Raw genomic sequence first — 18618 nt, 5'->3', positions numbered from 1 at the left:
AGATGCCAGGCGAGACAAGATGAACGTCAGCCTTGGTGCAGGACACGATTCGATTGATACAAATACTCGACTGTTCATCATCCCAATTCAAGAGAGATGTATTCATCTCGCCGGAGAGCCAAAGATCTAAAAACAACAAGAGAGTGCTTTTCACCTGTGACAATAAGTTCGTGGAGTGAGCTCTCATGGACCTCTTTTTGTGCGGTTTGTTATCATCGTGTCTGTTGGTGCAGACGTGGGGAATGCCCACGCAGGCGAGATATGATGATCCTCTGCTGTCGTCTCTCCCAGACAGGACCGAGAATTCGGCGTATCAACTACATCGGCTGAGTCAATCGGCACTTGATCAGACACTCGGTGGCCTGGAGGGTCGCTTGCTCGGCGAGGTCTACCAACCAAGCTGCACCTTGGAAATTTTGCGAGTGCGTCGGGATTGGCGAGCCCTTACGCCGGGCGAAAGAAGAGCTTACATCGACGCGATCCTGTGTCTACAGAGATTGCCACCGCAGACACCAGCGGCATTGGCCGCGGGGGCCAAGACACGGTATGATGACTTTGTGGCTACGCACATTAATCAAACCTGGCATATTCATCGAACGGTAAGTCTGGTCAAAAGATCCTATTTGCCCACAGCGGTTGGTTTGGAAGGTGGCTCGGTTGATGTCCGTCTTGCTTGCCGACGAGCTGATTAGATTCCACAAGGGGACGTTTCTGGCGTGGCATCGATACTTCATCTATACCTTTGAAGAGGCTTTGAAGAATGAATGTGGTTATAATGAAGATCTTCCGTAAGTGATCATTTCTACTTGTTCGCGCGTTGACCCAATGGCAAACACGACTGGATTTGACTGAACGTTCGATCCCTCCTGTTTTTTGACTCTCTCTCTCTCTCTTTCAGATACTGGAACTGGGGCGCCGATGTCGACTCGATGGAATTGTCGCCTCTTTTCGACGGAAGTGACACCTCCCTCTCTGGCAACGGTGCTTTCATCCCGAATCAACCCAATCTTGAAATTCCGCTCGGCGAGACCAGCGTGCCTCCTCTGATTCTTCCCCCGGGCACCGGAGGTGGATGCGTCACCAGCGGTCCTTTTGTCAACTACACCGTCGCCATGGGTCCCTCGTTTCTCTACGTGCCGGGGGCCGGTGTGACTCGCACGTCGAATCCCCTCGACTACAACCCACGTTGCATGAAACGGGATCTAACCACCTCGATCCTTCGCGACAACAACAACTACACCACCATCGTCCAGCTCATCCAAAACAGTCCCGACATCTGGGCCTTTGAGACGACCGCCCAGGGGGCACCGGGTAGTGGTCGTCTTGGGGTCCACGGAGGCGGTCATCTCGCGATGGGGGGCGATCCCGGCCGTGATGCCGACGCCAACCCGGGGGACCCTGGGTTTTGGAATCACCACGCCATGATCGATCGGCTCTGGTGGATCTGGCAATCTCTCGATCTGAAGAATCGGGAATTTGCCATTCGAGGGACGGGCACCTTTTTGAATGACCCCGTCTCTCCCAATACCACGCTCGACACCCACGTGAATGTGGGCTACGTGAAGCGAGGGTCGATTGCGATGCGAGAGATTATGAGCACGACTGCCGGGCCCTTTTGTTATGTGTATCTGTGAACTCTGTGCCCGGGAGGGGAAAGGCTCTGAGAGGTAGACGTCACGTATTCATCTGTCATAGAGGAGCGAAAGCGTTGCAAGATAGTATTCATAAACGGTTCTCGATTATTCTCCCTCGGCGGGTTGTCAAATTGTACTGTGGAAACCTTCTATTCCGCGCTGTCGACGACTCGGATACAGTCCACATGGGAAAGAGTCTCCATGCAGCAGTTGACAGCTTCCCAATTGTCCGTAGCGCCTTTGACGTTTCAGGTACCAGCCCCGATCCACTTCGCTACCCTACCTGAGTCCTGCAGTGGACTCCATCAGATCAAATGTCATCATTTTCACGCTAGACCTGAGTTCCTCCGGTACCTCGCTTGCGCTGGATTTTTGGTCATGACTACCATGCCCTTGAGCCAGCTCACTCGGGGCCATGGATTAATTGGAATGACAAAACGTGGTCCAAGCTGGAGGAGCCTTGTACTCTCGTTTTGGAAAGGACAACTCAAAGATGCTCTTAAAATCTCTACCAAACTGTGCGGTATAATTCCGTTGCAGGTTCCCCCATGACATACCGGCGAGTGTTTAAAAATGGATCGCTTCGAAAGGAGCCCGAAGTTCATCATTATCCCAAAGAGGTAAGTTGTCAGCCAGTGTTTGAGAATGAATAGGTGTGAGGCTCCATCCGGTGGATCAAAAGAAAAAGTGAGCTGGTGCTCGTGCAAGCGCGTCTCTTATCGTATCAAGCCGCATGCCAACGTTTGTTTGTGTGTTTGTATCTGTGTGTCTTCGTCGTGGCTAGGGGACCACTGGCTGGATGCATTCTGGTTGAAACCAAGGAAGAAGAAGAAAAAAAAAAGAAGCGCATCATGCATCTTACGTCGAGCGCGTAACTCTCACGGCGTTGCATCGTTTCCCCATCATCGTCCAGCGTCAGCGTCGACCCGACCTGGTCTCCACCGAGTCAGGTCTCGCATCCCTTTGAAGGAGAGATCTAGCGGAGGCATTTCGGAGGCGGACTTCGGTGTCTCCCCGGATCCAATGCGAGGATTTCTTCCAACTCCACTCGACTCTCTCTCTTCAGGCAAACCCCCACGTCGATCCATTCCCGGATTGTCCACGCAACACGGGCATGAGAAGTGCGCTCTGGTCCTCTTGCAAATTGATTCCCGCTTGAGCCGGCACGAGAATGCCATGCACACTGCAAGTCGCAGCCGATCATCCCACGCCTGGCACTCGGGCTGGTCCCATCGGTGTCTGCAGCTGCATCTCCCATCTCCATCTCCATCTCCGTCCCCGCTTGACGACACCGGCACGACTCCACAATTCGGCTTCTGCAGCAAAGCACGCGCTGTGCTGATGGCGTAGTCTGGATGTGTCGTTGATGTGTATATACGAACCCTGCTTGGTCGCCTGGAAAGGAGCAAACAGAATGTGTCCTTCCTTTAAAAAGCCTCCCCCGCTTCCTCCTCCTTCTCCCTCTCTCCTCCTTCTTGCTCCGTATTGATCAGTGTTGATCCTTTTTGTCTGGACGTTGGCGGCTCAGGTACCGAATAGCGGTCTCCGTCCTGAACGATCACGATGCGCCTCACGCACGCCCCCTTGTTCTCTCTTCTCACCCTCACGGGCGCTTCCCTGCAAGACAGCGCCGGACGCCATACCACGTCTCGGCTTTGGGCTACCCATTACAATGGCAATGTCTATTCGCTCGCCTTCAATGGCAAGAGCCTTTCCCTGACCGACACAGCCAAGACTTGTGGTACCATGCCCAGCTGGCTCACCTTTGATCGAGACACCCAGACGGTGTATTGCTCAGACGAAGCCGGTTCTGCAGACCCCAGCACGCATGGCTCCCTCTGGGCATACCATGCGGGACGAGATGGCTCCTTGCAGCAATATGCCAAGACGGACACGGTGGGCGGCGGCGTCAACAGTGTCATCTACAAGAATGATCAGGGCGACAAGTACCTGGCCATTGCACATTAGTAAGGATCCCGTACTCCCTACTCCCTGCGTAGGAGTGCTCTTTTCTACTCTTTTCTTTTCTTTTTTTTTTTTTTGCTTTCTGGCTTAGAGGGGTTGATGCTGTGTTCTCCTTGCTGTCAGAACACCATCAGAATAAACTAACATCATCGGTAGCGAGGGCTCGGCGGTTTCGACCTTTGCTCTTCCTCTGCACGACGGCGATTCCGCGCTCCAGGAATTCCACTTCAAACTGACTCGCCCGGGTGCCGTTGCTCAACAAGACTCCCCGCATCCGCACGAGGTCTTTTTGGATCCGACCGGCTCCTTCGTCGTGAGCCCCGACTTGGGCGCTGATCTCCTCCGCATCTACTCCATCGACGGTGAATCCGGCAAGCTGCATGAATGCCCCTCGGTCAATATCACTTTTGGATTTGGACCGCGTCACGGCGTGTTCTGGTCCGATGGTACCAGCGACCAGAAACACTCTCGGGATGACCAGACTGGTCACGCCAGTGACTCGCGACAGGCTCAAGCCGTCGGAAAGACGATGATGTATTTGGCCAATGAGATTGGTGGTACGGTCGACGTCTTCGACGTCACCTATGCGCGGTCTGGCTGTCTCTCATTCGAGAAGATTCAGACCATGGTGCCCTACACCAACGGTGTGATGCCCAAGGGGGCCACCCCAGCAGAGATCCGCTTGATCGACGACACCCTGTACGTGTCCATCCGTTCCGATCAGGGCTTCGCCCCCAGCGACAGTATGGTGGCTTTGGATCGATCGCCACGTACGGGCACCGTCAAGTTCCGCCAAAAGACCCCCTCGTATGGCAAGGTCCCCCGGACCGTTGCGATCAATCGCGCGGGTGATCTGGTGGCGATCGGTGACCAGGCCTCGTCGAATGTGGCGATTGTTCGCAGAGACCGCAAGACAGGCAACTTGGGCGAGAAGATTGCGACGCTGCAAGTCGGCGAGCCTGGCCAAGTAGGTACTGCCGAGGGACTGAGCAGTGTTATTTGGGACGAGTGAAGCACACGTTCGGAATCTTGGACGGTCAAGAGTCTGCGATGGCAACGCACGCAGATCTACACAAAGTCTTTTTTTTGTTTCAAAGATACTCCCTCTTCGTGGGGAGCTTCAACTCTGTGAATATCCAATTTCAAACCTGTAAATATGGAAGATATCGTGCCTTTATATGCTGTCATCAGAGATCTATGCAAACCCCCAATGGTGACTGAAAAGCGAGAAATAACCACAAGATCTCTTCTTCTCTCTCTTTCTTTTTCGCCTGTTTTCTGGACCAAGACCTTACATGAAATCGTCCAAGAAATCCGGGTCCCGATCTTGATTACTGCTAGCCTCGATGTTCTCCGCGGAGAACATATCATCGTACGCATGGTCCTTTTGCCATTTAAGCTGTTCCCGCTCTCGCTTTTCCTGCTTCTCCTTGATCTGCTGCTGCTCGCGAGTCTTACGCTCATCGCGGCGTTTCTTCTTCAGAAACTCCTCCTTCTCGGCGCGCAGATCGGGGAATTTCTCCACGCGAGTCTTGTTCAGACGGTTGACGATGGGGTTCTCGCGCACCCGAACCAGGACTTTCTTCACCAATTTGGGATTGTGGAACGAGACCTGTCCGGTCGCCATCGAGCCATCTTTCTGCAGATTCGACCAGGGCGTATAAATGATGGTCACGTTATCCTTTTTGTTCCCTGCGCCAGTGGTGAGCCTCCCCATTTTTCTGTTGTCTCTCTCTCACTCTCACTCCCACCCTCCGGGACCTGCGGTGTGGGATCCAGCCATGCGATGCATGCGATGAGAGAAATAAAGGTTTAGAGGGGAAAGACGCACCCTCGATAGAATTCGCTTTTGTCAGTTGCGCGCAGTCTTCGAGCAGGGGCTCGGGGATCTGGTCCCAGGTTTCGCCTTCGCGCATGCGCAAGTAGACGTGGGCGCTCGACAGGTTATCAACATGGAACTGCGCAGGCGGAGGAGGGCATCAGTGGCAGTGAACGGAGGTGATGAGCAAAACAGGCGTGTGAGCGACCGACCCTATGCAATTTCCAAGAACATGTTAGCTGACTGCACTGTTGAGGACGGAGTGACCGACCACGGGGCCAAAAATTGAGACGAAAAGAACTCGCCCCAAAGAAGAGGAAAACGGAATCCCAAAACCCCAAAACCGAAAAGAAACGATGCATGATCAGACGTACCAGACATCGTGGTCCAAGCCGAATTTAATCAGATCCTCATCTGCGAGAGCGTGGTTCATCGTCAGAGGCGCAATTCTTCCCAGCAAGCCTTTCCGTCTTGGGTTTTCTGGCGCATACTTTCGAACTTATCCTTGCCGACGTAGATAAACGCGGAGGGAGAGACCACGTTGGATGTGAAATAGTAGACCATCTTGGATTGGAGTCCGATGCGGCCGGGACGCAAAGCTATCTGCACAAAAGGGTATAATGGACAGAACACGGGACTAAAATCTCGTCCCTGGTCAAGTGTCTATCCTGGTGGGGTTGGAAACCGTGAATTACTTCAGTGACCCTCGGCTGCCCGAGTCCAGCTTGATGGAAATATCGAGCTTAGTCATCCGTGTAAATCGGGGACCATGCCGACCGGAGTACCTTGGATACTACTGGTGAGACCAGACAAAGCTATATTGGACAAGAACTAGATGGACTGTGGCATTTTGATCACGATGGAGGGATGATGATACGACGCTAGCCGTATGGTCTGCCCACACATGACGAGAATGACATGAGCGTATCTCTCTTGATCAAGAAAACATACTACGCTCAACGCTGTGTAATAGAATAGACTCGGGCAGTACTGTAAGTCTTGATTCGTCAAGTCCCACAGGTGAGTCGTCTAGCACGCCTGGCTGCGCAGGCGGTCAATCGATGTCCGAAACGCAGAAGACGTTATCTTATCGTGCGCATGTTTTCTGCCATCACTACTCTCTACGCAGCCCCATCACCTAAGATCTATCTCATCTGTGCTCCGCAGCATCCACAACACTGGATGGATCCTTCTGAGAAAAGAAAGCTCGACGGCGAGGCTGCCCAGGGCGAGCCTTTGACGAAAAAGAGGGTGATTGGACCCGCAATGCCACCCCCACAAGCATCAGATCCCCGCGACGAGAAAGTTGGAGAACCGGCGTCGCCGAGCGGCAGTGACAGCGACAGTGACAGCGACGATGATTTTGGACCTGGACTTCCACCCTCTCTGGGTGGTGCACAGCCAGTACCAGCAGCACCAGTCCCGACCTCGTCGCACGGAACCGACGTTCAAAAGAAGGAGAATCAGCGGGATGAATGGATGCTGCAACCGCCGAGTTCGAGCGACTGGGCCTCCAAGATCGACCCAACACAATTACGGAATCGCAAATTTCAAACCGGGAAATCCGCCCGCGCGCCCGGGTCCAAACAAGTAGATGCAGCTTGGGTCGAAACGCCAGAGGAGAGAATGCGGCGACTCCAGGATCAAGTAATGGGGGTCGGCGCCGCTCCCAATCGATCGGATCAACGGTCCGCCTCCACTACAGATGTGGCCCGCGCGAAGGAAATGGAGGAGAGGATCAAGAAATACAACGTGAGTTTGGAGACGGATGATACTGATGGGGCCAAAGTGGTCGAGAAACATGGGTGTCGCTAACCAGGATCATTTTCAGGATCAACAGGGGAAAAGCGCACCTCTGGGGAGGGAAAAGGCATCGCGAAAGGAGGAAGAGGACGACCCCAGTGCTCGGGCCTTTGATCGGGAGAAGGACATGGCGCTCGGGTCCAAGATCACAGGCAAACAGCGCCGTGAAATCGTCAGTAAGGCTAGCGATTACGGATCGCGCTTTTCCAAGGGGAATTACTTGTAAGGAAAGATCAAGTAATGTGACAGCCCCCTCCCGGGGCGTGCAGCATGTACATTGAATGTACCATACCCGACCGATGCCAAGTTTCATCCATGGATCTATCGGCTCCGTGGGTTGCCCATGGTCTCGGTGGTCATCAAGTCACAGACACGGAGGTCTACGAGGAAGTATGCGCGAGGGCCTTTGTGATAAAGCTCGCTTTCGTAATGAATCAGGTACGCTGGGACTGGATGCTGGTGACCTCAGCAACTCCTTACGAGCAGCCTTGAGCGTTCAGCCCGGTGCAGGTGGACGTGTGAGCTCTTCAGTCGGACTGGAGGTCTGGTGTCTAAGGCCGACTATTCGATCTCCATCATACCACCAAACACAACCCAGCGGGCGCGGCTTGACGTCCCAAGCATGAGCCAAAGTTGTAGAACTAAATTTAGCGGTGCAGTTTCTATAGTGACCAAAGTCCAGCGCCCCGCATTGATAGGCCGCCCGTTTCTGCCGGATGATCGCGCGAGAGCGCAAGAGTTGAGGCTTGTTTGAGGCCTGAATAATCTGGTTGGAGTACGATTTACCCTCTACATACTTCCGTCCTTGGCACCCTCTGTACATTAAACGCCAGCAGTGGTATTCGCATCGACAACCGAACGCATAGGCCCCTAAACCTCGTCTTTTTCTTTGGACAAGAGATTTTGGCCTAGTCTGCTTCAGTGCAAACCGTTCAATTCTGATCAGGTCACAGATTCCACCTGTGATCATCCAGTCGGGCGGGAAAGGAAAGAATGTCGCCCACCTGGAACCACTCGGACATTCATTCCTTGAAAAGGGACGAGGCGCTGGAAATTCTTGCCCAGATTTCACGTTTCGAAAAAAAGACCTTTCCCACCAATGAAGCGTTTCCATTTGGTGAAGAGCTTTGGAGAAAAAAGCCCAACACGCGGGTCGTGTACACGACCCGCGTCACGGATGGTGCCTGGTCACCAAGGGATCGTCCTGTAGCCTACGCGGTCTATGTGCGCCAAAAGGGCATCGCGCTCTTGCACAAGGTCTGCGTCATTGAACCCTATCGTCGCCAAGGCGTCGGTCGCGAGCTCATGCTCTACCTCGAGGGGCGCCTACGGAAGGAGGGGTGTCAGCAAGTTCACCTGTGGGTGGATGAGGCCAGGGAGCCCGCGCGAGCGCTCTATCGCCAATGTGGATTCGAGGAGCGTGAAATCGTTCCAGATTATTACGCCCCAGGCCGGACTGGCATCAAGATGGTCCTGATTGTGGACCGTAAGACGTGAGTTCAAAGGGACCTTGCGGTTCCTTTGACGTTCACTATCCCAGGGCTGAGGCGAGATGCAACCACTTTTCTCCGCGGGCTTCTTCAATCTAGGACCGCGGGATATGGCCCCTCTTTCATTAAGGTCTCCTTTATAGAGAGGAGCGGCAGTAACAGTGATACCCGCGAGCCTTGACAAGGTTAGGCAGGCGCCATGACTCCTTGGCGAGCAGAGGAGCATATGGCCATCCCTTGCTGAGGGCCTAGGGGCCCACCTGAACGTGAGAGAGCCTCGATCTGAGCTCCGACGCGTTCCCGTTCCCTCATTCTCGGCTGTGACCCCGCTACATACTTCACTGAAGTTGGGCATATCCAGGCATGGCTTATACCGCAGGGCTTGCCCTGAATGGCTCCTTGTCCCTTTGGAGAGACTACCAGGGAGCCGCACCTTGGACGATGATCAGTGGTGAGCGAGATCTCTCGGGCGTGCTAAGTCTCTCTCATCTGGACCGTTCTATCCATCTTCACTCATCTCCACGCCACGAATCCATTTCAACTTTCTGCCTTTCGAGGAACCTTGTTGGCTGTGATCGACTTTTCAATATTCGATATCGCTGTGCTAGTGGAGGTGCTCTTGAGAGCCACGGTCTCTGGGTTGGCTTTGGGACATTTCAACGCGCGAGCAATGGTGCTACACTTCCTCGTCGTTCTGGTGTTGGCTGCAGTCTCTCATGCTGCAGCACTAGCTGTCAACTATCCCATCAACTCCCAGCTGCCACCGGTTGCGCGAATCTCCCAACCTTTCCAATTCGCCTTTGCAGAGGCCACTTTTTCTCACGCTGATCCGGATACCAAATATTCACTACGGGGAGCCCCGTCATGGCTTCAACTTGATAGTGCAAGTCGCACTTTTTCGGGCATCCCAGATTCGCAAGATGGTGGCGCAAAGACATTCGAGCTCGTAGCGTCAAACGGAGTGGACGCAGTGAGTATGGAGGTCACGTTTGTCGTGACGTCCGACGCTGGACCGACCATCGGCACGTCTCTGCTATCTCAATTGCAGACCGTCGGCCCTGTTTCGTATCCAGCAACGCTTGATATGCTTCCCGGGCGCCCATTCTCCATTCAATTCGATGCAAGCACGTTCCACAACACTCACCCTTCCACGATCTATTACGGTACCTCGCCAAACAACGCTCCGCTGCCTTCGTGGATCAGATTTGACCCGGCGCTTCTGCGGTTCGCTGGGATCACGCCTGCCTTTCCAGGGTCTGGTCCTCAGGTGTTTCCATTTCAGCTGGTCGCTTCTGACGTGGCTGGATTCAGCGCAGTGAATCAGACCTTCGAGCTCTCCATCGGGCCCCATATTCTCGCCTTTAATGAGACAGTGCAAGCGTTCAATCTGACCCGGGGAGAATCATTCCGCAGTCCCGGCTACCAAAGTTTCATGACGCTCGACGGTTCGCCTGTCTCCCACGCAGACATCGTTGCGGTGGACGCTCAAGTCCCGGACTGGTTGAGTCTTGACAAACAATCCATCTCACTGATCGGTACGCCGCCCAAAGATGCAGTGAATCAGAACATCACCATCACCGTCACAGACAGCTATCATGACGAGGCCACACTTTTGGTCCGTCTAGAATTCTTGGACCTTTTCTTGGATACCATCTCAGGCTGCAGGGCTTTCATTGGACAAGACTTTTCATATGTCTTTAACCAATCAGTCCTGACCGAAAATTCGGTGCAACTTGACATCGACCTTGGCAATGACCTTTCGTGGCTTCATTACAACCCGGCGAATAAGACCATCTATGGACACGTGCCCTCTGAGATCCAGCCTGAAACACTTAGTCTTCACTTACAGGCATACCAAGGATCTGTCAAGAGCGAGCGCGATTTTCAGATTCAAGTTCTGGCGCCGGTTGCGTCTCCCTCGGGGACTGTTGGCACCGACTCCAACACCGCCAGTCCCTCTTCGCAAAAGGCGGGCATCATCGCCATCTCCGTTGTCATCCCGGTGGCTGTCATACTCAGCTCCATCATACTCTTCTGTTGCTGGCGTCGTCGAAGCAGGTCGACAACAACCGTCGAAGATGGGAAAGATCATAAGGAGGGTAAAGCTGCTCCTCTTCCCCCACCTCCTCGTCCTGCCCGCCCTACCCTTCCCAGCTGCGAGCCCAATGTGACAGAAACCCACCCGCAAAACGACCGTCCGGATGGTTGGGAGGAGAGTCCCATTTCGCCTGCCTCCGACCTGCCCAAGCTTGAACTCGGGCCTGCATGGAATGTGACTCCGTTCGACAACCCTGAGGAAAGTCTCATGTTCATTCCCGAACCCAGCCCGCCGCCTCGGTCGCCTAAGCGAAGTGCATTTGTACCTCTTCGCGACCCTCCGCCCGAGGAAGACAAGCCGGTCACCAAGTCTCCCGCCCGAAAGCCGAACCAGCGCCTGTCCTTCACAGCTAGTCCTGGAACGCGACGCCGAACCAGCACCCGTTCGCGTCGCGAGCCGCTCAAACCGATCCAAGCTCGAGCTCTGAAGCGGGAGTCGATGCAGTCATCCCGGTCAAAGCGGTTCTCCAGACGTTCCAGTGGAATTTCAACGGTTGCGGCAGGTCTGCCGGTGAGAATGAGCGGTGCCGGGCATGGTGCCGGTGGGTTTGGGCCACCCGGGCATGGTGTCGTGCGCATGTCGTGGCAAACCACCAAAGGGTCTTTTATGACCGAAGATGGCGCTGTGGGCCCCATTGTCCCGGCGTTCCCCCGATCTGCCTTGGGTGCTGGGCGGGCTCGGTATAGCATGGTCGAAAGCATTCCCGAAAAGTCCAAGCGGACCACCATTCGCCCTGTCGATCGTGAGGAATCGCCCATCTCCGAGGCCGACTCCCTCGAAGCATTTGTCCACAGCCGAGCCAAACACCGCAACTCGTCCAACCCGCTGTTCTCCGCCCAGATCAGCCGCCGGCCCTCTTCCGCGCTTCGAGCCCTCGATCGAGCTCGCAGCCAACGCAGCCGTGCGGATACTGTCTCCGTCTCGACGTTCAGTGATGAGTACCGCCAAAGCATCCGAGGCCGGCCCTATTCCACCGCCATGTCCGCGTCCGAGTATGGGGATGACAATCGGATATCCCAATACCAGCCATTCCATTACTCCACCGGTCTCTTCCCGCTTGCCGAGGGTGTCGGACACAGTCAGAGTCAACTGACTTTGGCGCAAGACTACCGGGGTGCCATCTCACCACTTCCTCGATTCTGGAGTGAAAACAGTCTCAGCAGTGCTCGCCATCTGGAATCCGACGGTCATCCGAAAGAACCGTCGGTGCCGCGCGTGAATCTGGCTTCCACTGTCATCGCCAGTTCCTCCATGATGTCTGATCTGGCCGAGCATCTGTCCCGCAAAGCATCTCCCGGAACGACTGCCCCTGCTTCTGGACTCGAGCCCCCGGCCATGAACGCCGAAAGCTCTCGCGGATTACCGATTGCCAGCAGTGGTGAGCTGGCCTTTGTTTGATCCCCCTCGGCCAGCTCTGGGAGTTGGCCCGGGCTCTTTGCTTTGCTTTTGCTTTGAATGCCTTCCTTCATCTGCGTGGCGCGGCGTGGTGTGGCGAAATTTGTGTTGACATCATGCCTTCTTTTTATTCCCCTTGTTTTTCTACCGTCTTGACTACGAAGTTCTGGGCATGGCGAGCGCGATGTGATATCCATTGGTTTTGTGATTGACTTTGGTCTCTGTAATAGTTGGCCATCCTATTTCTCAATAATTGTCTCCATAGTTTTAGATAGTTTCAAATATCAATCCATCAGTATATGCAAGATGCGGGTTCCTTGTTTTTTTTTTTGTCTTTTGCCCCAACGGAGAGTTTGCTCTCCGCACGCCAGATTCGTGATATTGGAGCAGACACGTTGACGCGGAGATTGAAAGGGCTCGCCTCTTTTGACCCTCTCCAGCGGCAACCGGCCGTGTCCCGGGTCCAATCTCCGAACACCACCGAGAGAGTCAGAGCGAGCGAGAAGGAGCATTTCTACTCCGTGCAAACCGCCCTGTGTCCTCGCGTGACGAGGGCGGTCCTTCCTGTTGGAGAATGGGTGCCATTGAAATTGCCCAAAGCGGCTGGTCCCATGACTTCATTCGTGCTTGGCGCGGAAGAGCTTTCAATCATTTTTCTTTCCCCTCGAGACCAAAGAGACGAACCCAAACCGCAAAACTCTGGGTGACGTTTGAACCACATAACAGAACGAAAGAATCGTTGCGCTTGCCCGTTCGTCACCTTGCACTTTTGCAGTCCACCCTGAATCTCGACATTGAAAAAAGATTGTCGACCGCGAGATTTCCAGGAGCATCAAAGAGCTGCCGTCGGGCGGGACCACAATTTCCCAGAGTTCATACCCCACCATCACCACCTCCAACAAACCACAGGATTCAAGCTCTGGTCGTCTTCTCAGAAGGAATCCTTTGATCTTGTCAATTCTGACACTATTTCACCCACCTCCCATACCTACACCATGAGTGCCCCCAACATGACCCGCAACATTTCATATGGCCGAGGAGGCGCCGGTAAGTCCAATTATCCCCGCGGTGAAATCTTTCTCAGTCTGTGGCGCGCGCGCGCGCCGCAAGTGCCGGCCCGGATTGCTGAGCTGAGTTGCGCTGACCCGCCGGACCTGGGAATTTCTCGTCGAGCAGGCAACATTGCACCGCAACAGCGACCCGCGACGCCCAAAGATCTGGTGACGCCGACGATCAAACAGGAGGTGTATACCACCGGTCGTGGAGGATCCGGAAATATGGTCCAGAATGATCCGCAACACCCTGAGCTCGCTCGCGAAAGCCAAGATGTCGAGTCGCCGCCATTACGCGCGGAGCAATTCCCCCACCACACGGGCCGAGGTATGGAGTCACCCTTTTGTACTATGCACACCTTCCTCTCAACATCTCTCACCATGGTTTCTTGCACCCTCAACTTGAAACACTCTTCTGGCCTTTTCTTTCTCTTCTCAGGTCAAATGAGTCGGCTGGGTGCAAAAGTTGCGGGATTGTTGATTCTAGACATCGCTGACGCCACGTTCTGCTGAACCGGAATTCATAGGTGGTGCAGCGAATGCCTACATCCCCACGCCCGAAGAGGAGCAGTCGGCGCGAAAGGAGGAAGCTGAGCTGGTGCGAGTGCGCACGCAATCTCGGGACCGTCTCAAGGAGATGGAACTCAAGCGACAGGAAGAACGTCGAGGATCGCCTTCATCCGCCTAGGTGCTTTGAACCGTATCATCCGGCCTGATCGGTAAATTGCTAGTGGATGGAGGTGAGGACGACGCTTCGACCCAGTATCCTTTTGATCTCCAACCAGTCAAGATTCAACGCAACGTTTTGGGCGACGCCGACTTTTGTATCACCTCCAAACTTGCTGTCGAGAAGGCAGACTGACCTTGATCTCGGACAGATCCCCACGGAGAGTTTGTTTGCGATGATGAGAAGACGCTGGGGTCTTTCTATGCTTTCGCAGTAAGCGGGGACCAAATGCTTGGCTATCTTATCGGTGGGCATTGGCAGCGGCACCCCTTCAATTTTTTTTTTCCTTTCTTTTCTTTTTCTGGCTTGAATTGTGGCCTCTTATCGTGCGATTTATTCCCTGTCCTCAACTCTCCTTATCCCTCACTCCTGGTTGGGCCTACTTTGCAACCCTGCACTATTCAAGGCTGCGTGACGCTGGATGCATGTGCTCATGACCGTGAATCAAAAGTCTAACGGGGTGGAGATTGGCTGGCGCACCGGGGAAGTCTTTTTTTTTCTTGTTTCTTTTGTTTTCTCTTTCTGGGAGGAATCAGGATGGATTGGATTCTAGGCGCTGGACTTTTTGGTCTCAAGTGGGTGTTTAGATGAAGACGGTATTTAATGTCTATTTGTTGCCTTGTTTATTTCCCCACGATGAGGGCTTTTCCTGTCGCTCGCTGCGTATCAGGGCACTGCCGCTGGGTGGGCAGTCCATCATAGAACGCACCCAACTCCCATCTCGCTGGCCAGGTGTAGGCGTTGCCTGGTTTCAATAAAACCCGGAGAAACCGTCATGACTCGTGAAACCCCAAATCCTGGATTGCGGGCTCAAAGCTCCCACTTTTGATCAATTGCTGGGGGACTACCGAGGCTCAAATGCGAACGTGAAAATGCAAGGGCGCGGATCAACGCGGTATGGCCTTAATCGCAGATATTTGGGCCGGTCATGGACCGTCCCAAGGAGGGCCTCGGCCTGCAAAGGCGCTTGCAGCCGTAGACCAGAGGTCGACGTTTGACGTCCAAAGTCCCCTCCGCCAGGGAATGGGTTCCACCACAACGTCGACCGATGAAAGACCAGCCGGGAAAGAATCGAAGAGATAAAGGGGAGGGGGGAAATACTTGCTGCCCAAAAAGAGAAGAGAAAAAAAAGGAAATAGGATAAAAGTTGGGACGATCAGGGTACAGTGCGCATTCTCATCTCTCGGGCCACACACACCCCGTCGCATCGATCGGCCAGCGCATCAGTTCATGCCACTCTGCATCAACCGAGTCGAGAATCTCATGGAGAATGCGCGTGCCCCAGTCTCTGATCCACCACAGATTATGCAGATGATGCAGAATCACGGCGTAATGGGCCAACACGATCAACGCAAACGGTTCCCGCTGCTGGACCAGATCGTCGAATCGCAGCGGCGTCTGGCATGGCCAGCAAAAGGCAAAATCTCTCGGCTCACTGCCGCTCATGAGCCGTTCCAGGGATAGATGTAATTGGCGAAGAGTCTGATCGTAGATGTCCTTTTCGTGGGCTGGATTCCGCTCCGCTTCCAGCGCATTGCGGTGTCGCAGCCCCAAAATGAGCAATTGTGATATATCCGGCATTCGGGGGCGGGAGTGATCGAGCGCGACGAGTGAGTGCAGGTCTCCCTCGGCCACGCGATCGACGACCTCCATCATGGTGTCCATGACCTGGCGGGTGAGATTGGAGACTTGGAGAAATTCATCCAGGGTCCGAGGTTGGGATTCTTCGGTGGCCGTAGGACCCGGGATCGGATCGATGAGGATGAGCCCGTGGGCAAAGATGTAGGCCAGGAGCACGGCGCATAGGGCAAATACGGCATTGCACTGCACCACGGTCAGGTTCTCCGTGGAGTCGAGCTGGATGCCGGCGAGAGCGAGGCGATAATGCTCGCGCGCTCTGACCAGGTAAGTCCTTCCATTTTGGGCGCACGCGGGTCGATCTCTGGCTAGTTGCAGGGCGGACAGGGCCAATAATCCATGTCGCAGGCTGGGAAACTGTAATGACAGTTGAGGGATGGTGATTTGCCATAGGGCTTCGGCAGCCTGATCCCGGGTCAGAGAGCGATAGGTGGTGGTGGACCAGTACATCATCAACTCCAGATCCTGGAAATCTAAGGATTCCTGCAACGTTCGAGGGATCGAGGTCTTCTCCGCCGAGGAAACCGCCGCTGGCTGATATGAGGGAGGCAGAAGCTCGGTCAGGGTTGGGGACGGTTTGGAAGCGGACACTGACATGTCGGACCGGACTGTGACCGAGTGCCCGCTGGAGACTGCCGACACCGCCAGAGGCGGCTTGGAGTCCATCGGTCCGAGATGAGCGTGTGCAAAGTATTGACTGAGCATCTTGCACGGCTGGAAGAATTGGGCTCCACGGTTGGGCGCTTTTTGCCTTGTCTTTGGCCGATCTTGACTCGCAGCGATGTGGGTGGAGCTCTTTGATCCTTCACCACAGCCGGCAAATCGAAGAACGGAAGGGATCAAACAAGATCAAAACCAAAATCCGACCCTCGACCTGCCCGGGAGATCTGTCTCGGTAGGACTACCCTTGCTACTCCTTCCCCAAGTCAAGGATTGCACCTGTCCACGACGTCGGGGGAGCACAGATGAGGGACGCTGGACAGAGAGGGGGTGGTGAGAGCCAGCAGCGTCGATGGAGAGATCTTTCAAATGAAGACCAGAGAGGGACGAATGAAAGAGGCAGAGAGAAAGAGAACACGGGTTTAGGAGAACATGAAAGCAGAAGGGAGCTAGGTGGGTTGGCTCAGTGCCGATGATTCCAGATCGACAGCCGAGAGCAGGAAAAGGAGGTGCAGCTGCAGATCGTTGGCGATGAGAACCGACTCCAGATGATCACCGTTCAAGGAATGGGATTGTCGATGGTTGATGAGCTTGGAGGTAGATCACGTTGGGCGCTGATTCGTCCTTGGGGGGGAAGGGAGACGAGGTGAGTAGATCGTGGAACCCGTCAACCCGTCAACGAGACCAACCCGACAGTCGATACGGGCCGCATGGAGGAATAAAGTCTGCAGTTCAAGGCAGCGTCGACGTCTCGACCATGAAAGTCGTTAAGATTGGAATCGAATGGATCGCACTGGATGCGCGGGGACGGGGAGGGAGGAGGTTTTCCCGACTCTCGAGGAAAGAGGAATTTGGCGGGATTTGAATCAAAAAGAAAAGGTATCCCGTCCTGCATGAAATTGGGACGAATAAAGTAAGACGGGAAAAACCACCAGAAAAAATATAGAAAAGAGAATATCGAGGATGATCATACGACGAGAAGGTGCCCAAGTGGTGTGGAGGTCTCGCTCTTCTTCACCATTTTTGAATCGAGGGTTCCATCGGGGTAGACTCGCTCGGGGACTCTGTCGATTGACCACGAAGGGAAAAAGAAGGAATTACTCATTCAAGCAGGAGGAGGAGAAGAAGAAGGGATGGATGACTTTGTACATAATATGTACGACAGGAGGATGTACGGATGGAGAGAGCCCGATAGGATAGAGAATTGGTCCTCTGTTCACGTGTGGACTTGTCCACAGACTCCCAGTTTGCGTTCCCTTCTTGCGTCTGCGGGATGCAGGTTGACGCCTCACCACCGTGAGAGGTGGGCAGGTCCATCCCCGACGTCCTGCGATCGGTGACGGCGATAGGAGGTGATCGGCATGAAAGCAAAGTGAAGGTGAACGAGGAGCAATTGAACATGGAGACACCGAGTCTGGAATCTGTCCCCCTGTCACGGTGCGATGATGTTCGATTTCCTATTTCTCCAAGAGCAAGGCCGATCTCCAGTGGATGAAAAAGTGGAGAAGGTCCCATACATAATTTGACGCCAAGGCTGAACAATCTAATGCAACGCAATGCATCAACTGGACTCGGCCCTAGAGTCCACTAGGTACGAGCTACTAACTCGGCACTGTACTCCTGCTCCTGAGTGGTACTCACTTGGTACGACTACAGACTCTGTACTGCAGAGTCACTAGACTCACGGCTCGACCGCTTTGGTCAGGTGTGCCGCAGGTGCATGCATGTATGAATGCAGTTAGAGGTGCGAGATTCATCTCGATCATCATCCAGTGATACAGTCATTTGTCCAAGTTTCCATACCTACGGTCGTGACGCTTTCCCCACCCCCACACAAGGGGTTCCTGGCGACTCCTGTCGAGCTTTTCCATCGCCAAATGACAATCGTGTTGGCCCTCATTCCATCTCGAGGGACTAGGGACCGAACCTCTGACCAAACAAAAGATCTCAAGGGAATAAAGACTCTCTTGTTTATGCGTCTCCTGTGAGCTTCACCTCTACTTTGGGGGAGGGGAGGGGGAGCCCTCCCAAGCCGAGTCAAAGCCGAAGCACTAAGACTCAAAAGGTGACCCCTCCGATCTCCTCTTTGGGTAAATGCAACCATCCGCAGACGGAGAGAGGACCCCAAATGACATAATGATCAACCCGTCCAGATGAGCCAATCAGCTTGCATTGCAGCAAGGTCGACCCGTTCGGGCCCCGTCAGGATGGATCCACTCAGAGACGGGACAGCGCTTATCCCGATTAGGGATCTTTCCAGATCAAGAACAGTCGACCTGGAATTTCACCCGGCCTGGGCGGTTCGAATCCTGCGGAGCCGTTGAGGGACCTGCTACT

General features: G+C 54.2%; 7 protein-coding genes across 7 annotated transcripts; 5 read left to right on the top strand and 2 right to left on the bottom strand.

The window, feature by feature from the left end:
• Positions 1 to 185: 185 nt before the first annotated feature.
• POX_b03419 (Tyrosinase-like protein orsC) lies at positions 186 to 1634 on the top strand (the record flags this gene model as incomplete). The annotated part of the gene is made up of 3 exons (XM_050112316.1): positions 186 to 599; positions 649 to 788; positions 899 to 1634. The coding sequence occupies 3 exons, from the start codon at positions 186 to 188 to the stop codon at positions 1632 to 1634; spliced, it is 1290 nt and encodes a 429-aa protein (XP_049972662.1).
• Positions 1635 to 3197: 1563 nt separating this feature from the next.
• POX_b03418 (uncharacterized protein) lies at positions 3198 to 4611 on the top strand (the record flags this gene model as incomplete). Its single annotated transcript, XM_050112315.1, has 2 exons — positions 3198 to 3601; positions 3756 to 4611. 2 exons carry the CDS (start codon positions 3198 to 3200, stop codon positions 4609 to 4611), a joined length of 1260 nt encoding a protein of 419 aa, XP_049972661.1.
• Positions 4612 to 4890: 279 nt separating this feature from the next.
• Positions 4891 to 5982, bottom strand: POX_b03417 (Coiled-coil domain-containing protein 25; the record flags this gene model as incomplete). Its single annotated transcript, XM_050112314.1, has 4 exons — positions 4891 to 5291; positions 5431 to 5534; positions 5793 to 5832; positions 5910 to 5982. 4 exons carry the CDS (start codon positions 5980 to 5982, stop codon positions 4891 to 4893), a joined length of 618 nt encoding a protein of 205 aa, XP_049972660.1.
• A 534-nt stretch (positions 5983 to 6516) lies between these two features.
• On the top strand, positions 6517 to 8718 carry POX_b03416 (uncharacterized protein; the record flags this gene model as incomplete). Its single annotated transcript, XM_050112313.1, has 3 exons — positions 6517 to 7170; positions 7250 to 7443; positions 8196 to 8718. The coding sequence occupies 3 exons, from the start codon at positions 6517 to 6519 to the stop codon at positions 8716 to 8718; spliced, it is 1371 nt and encodes a 456-aa protein (XP_049972659.1).
• Positions 8719 to 9381: 663 nt separating this feature from the next.
• On the top strand, positions 9382 to 12207 carry POX_b03415 (uncharacterized protein; the record flags this gene model as incomplete). Its single annotated transcript, XM_050112312.1, has 1 exon — positions 9382 to 12207. One exon carries the CDS (start codon positions 9382 to 9384, stop codon positions 12205 to 12207), a length of 2826 nt encoding a protein of 941 aa, XP_049972658.1.
• A 992-nt stretch (positions 12208 to 13199) lies between these two features.
• POX_b03414 (uncharacterized protein) lies at positions 13200 to 13944 on the top strand (the record flags this gene model as incomplete). Its single annotated transcript, XM_050112311.1, has 2 exons — positions 13200 to 13584; positions 13784 to 13944. 2 exons carry the CDS (start codon positions 13200 to 13202, stop codon positions 13942 to 13944), a joined length of 546 nt encoding a protein of 181 aa, XP_049972657.1.
• A 1215-nt stretch (positions 13945 to 15159) lies between these two features.
• Positions 15160 to 16326, bottom strand: POX_b03413 (uncharacterized protein; the record flags this gene model as incomplete). Its single annotated transcript, XM_050112310.1, has 1 exon — positions 15160 to 16326. The coding sequence occupies one exon, from the start codon at positions 16324 to 16326 to the stop codon at positions 15160 to 15162; it is 1167 nt and encodes a 388-aa protein (XP_049972656.1).
• Between the last annotated feature and the right edge of the window lie 2292 nt (positions 16327 to 18618).

This window comes from Penicillium oxalicum, chromosome II, assembly GCF_001723175.1.
Source record: "Penicillium oxalicum strain HP7-1 chromosome II, whole genome shotgun sequence".
In the NCBI taxonomy this organism is placed as follows: Eukaryota; Fungi; Ascomycota; class Eurotiomycetes; order Eurotiales; family Aspergillaceae; genus Penicillium; species Penicillium oxalicum.
This window is presented reverse-complemented; position numbering and strand designations above follow the sequence as displayed.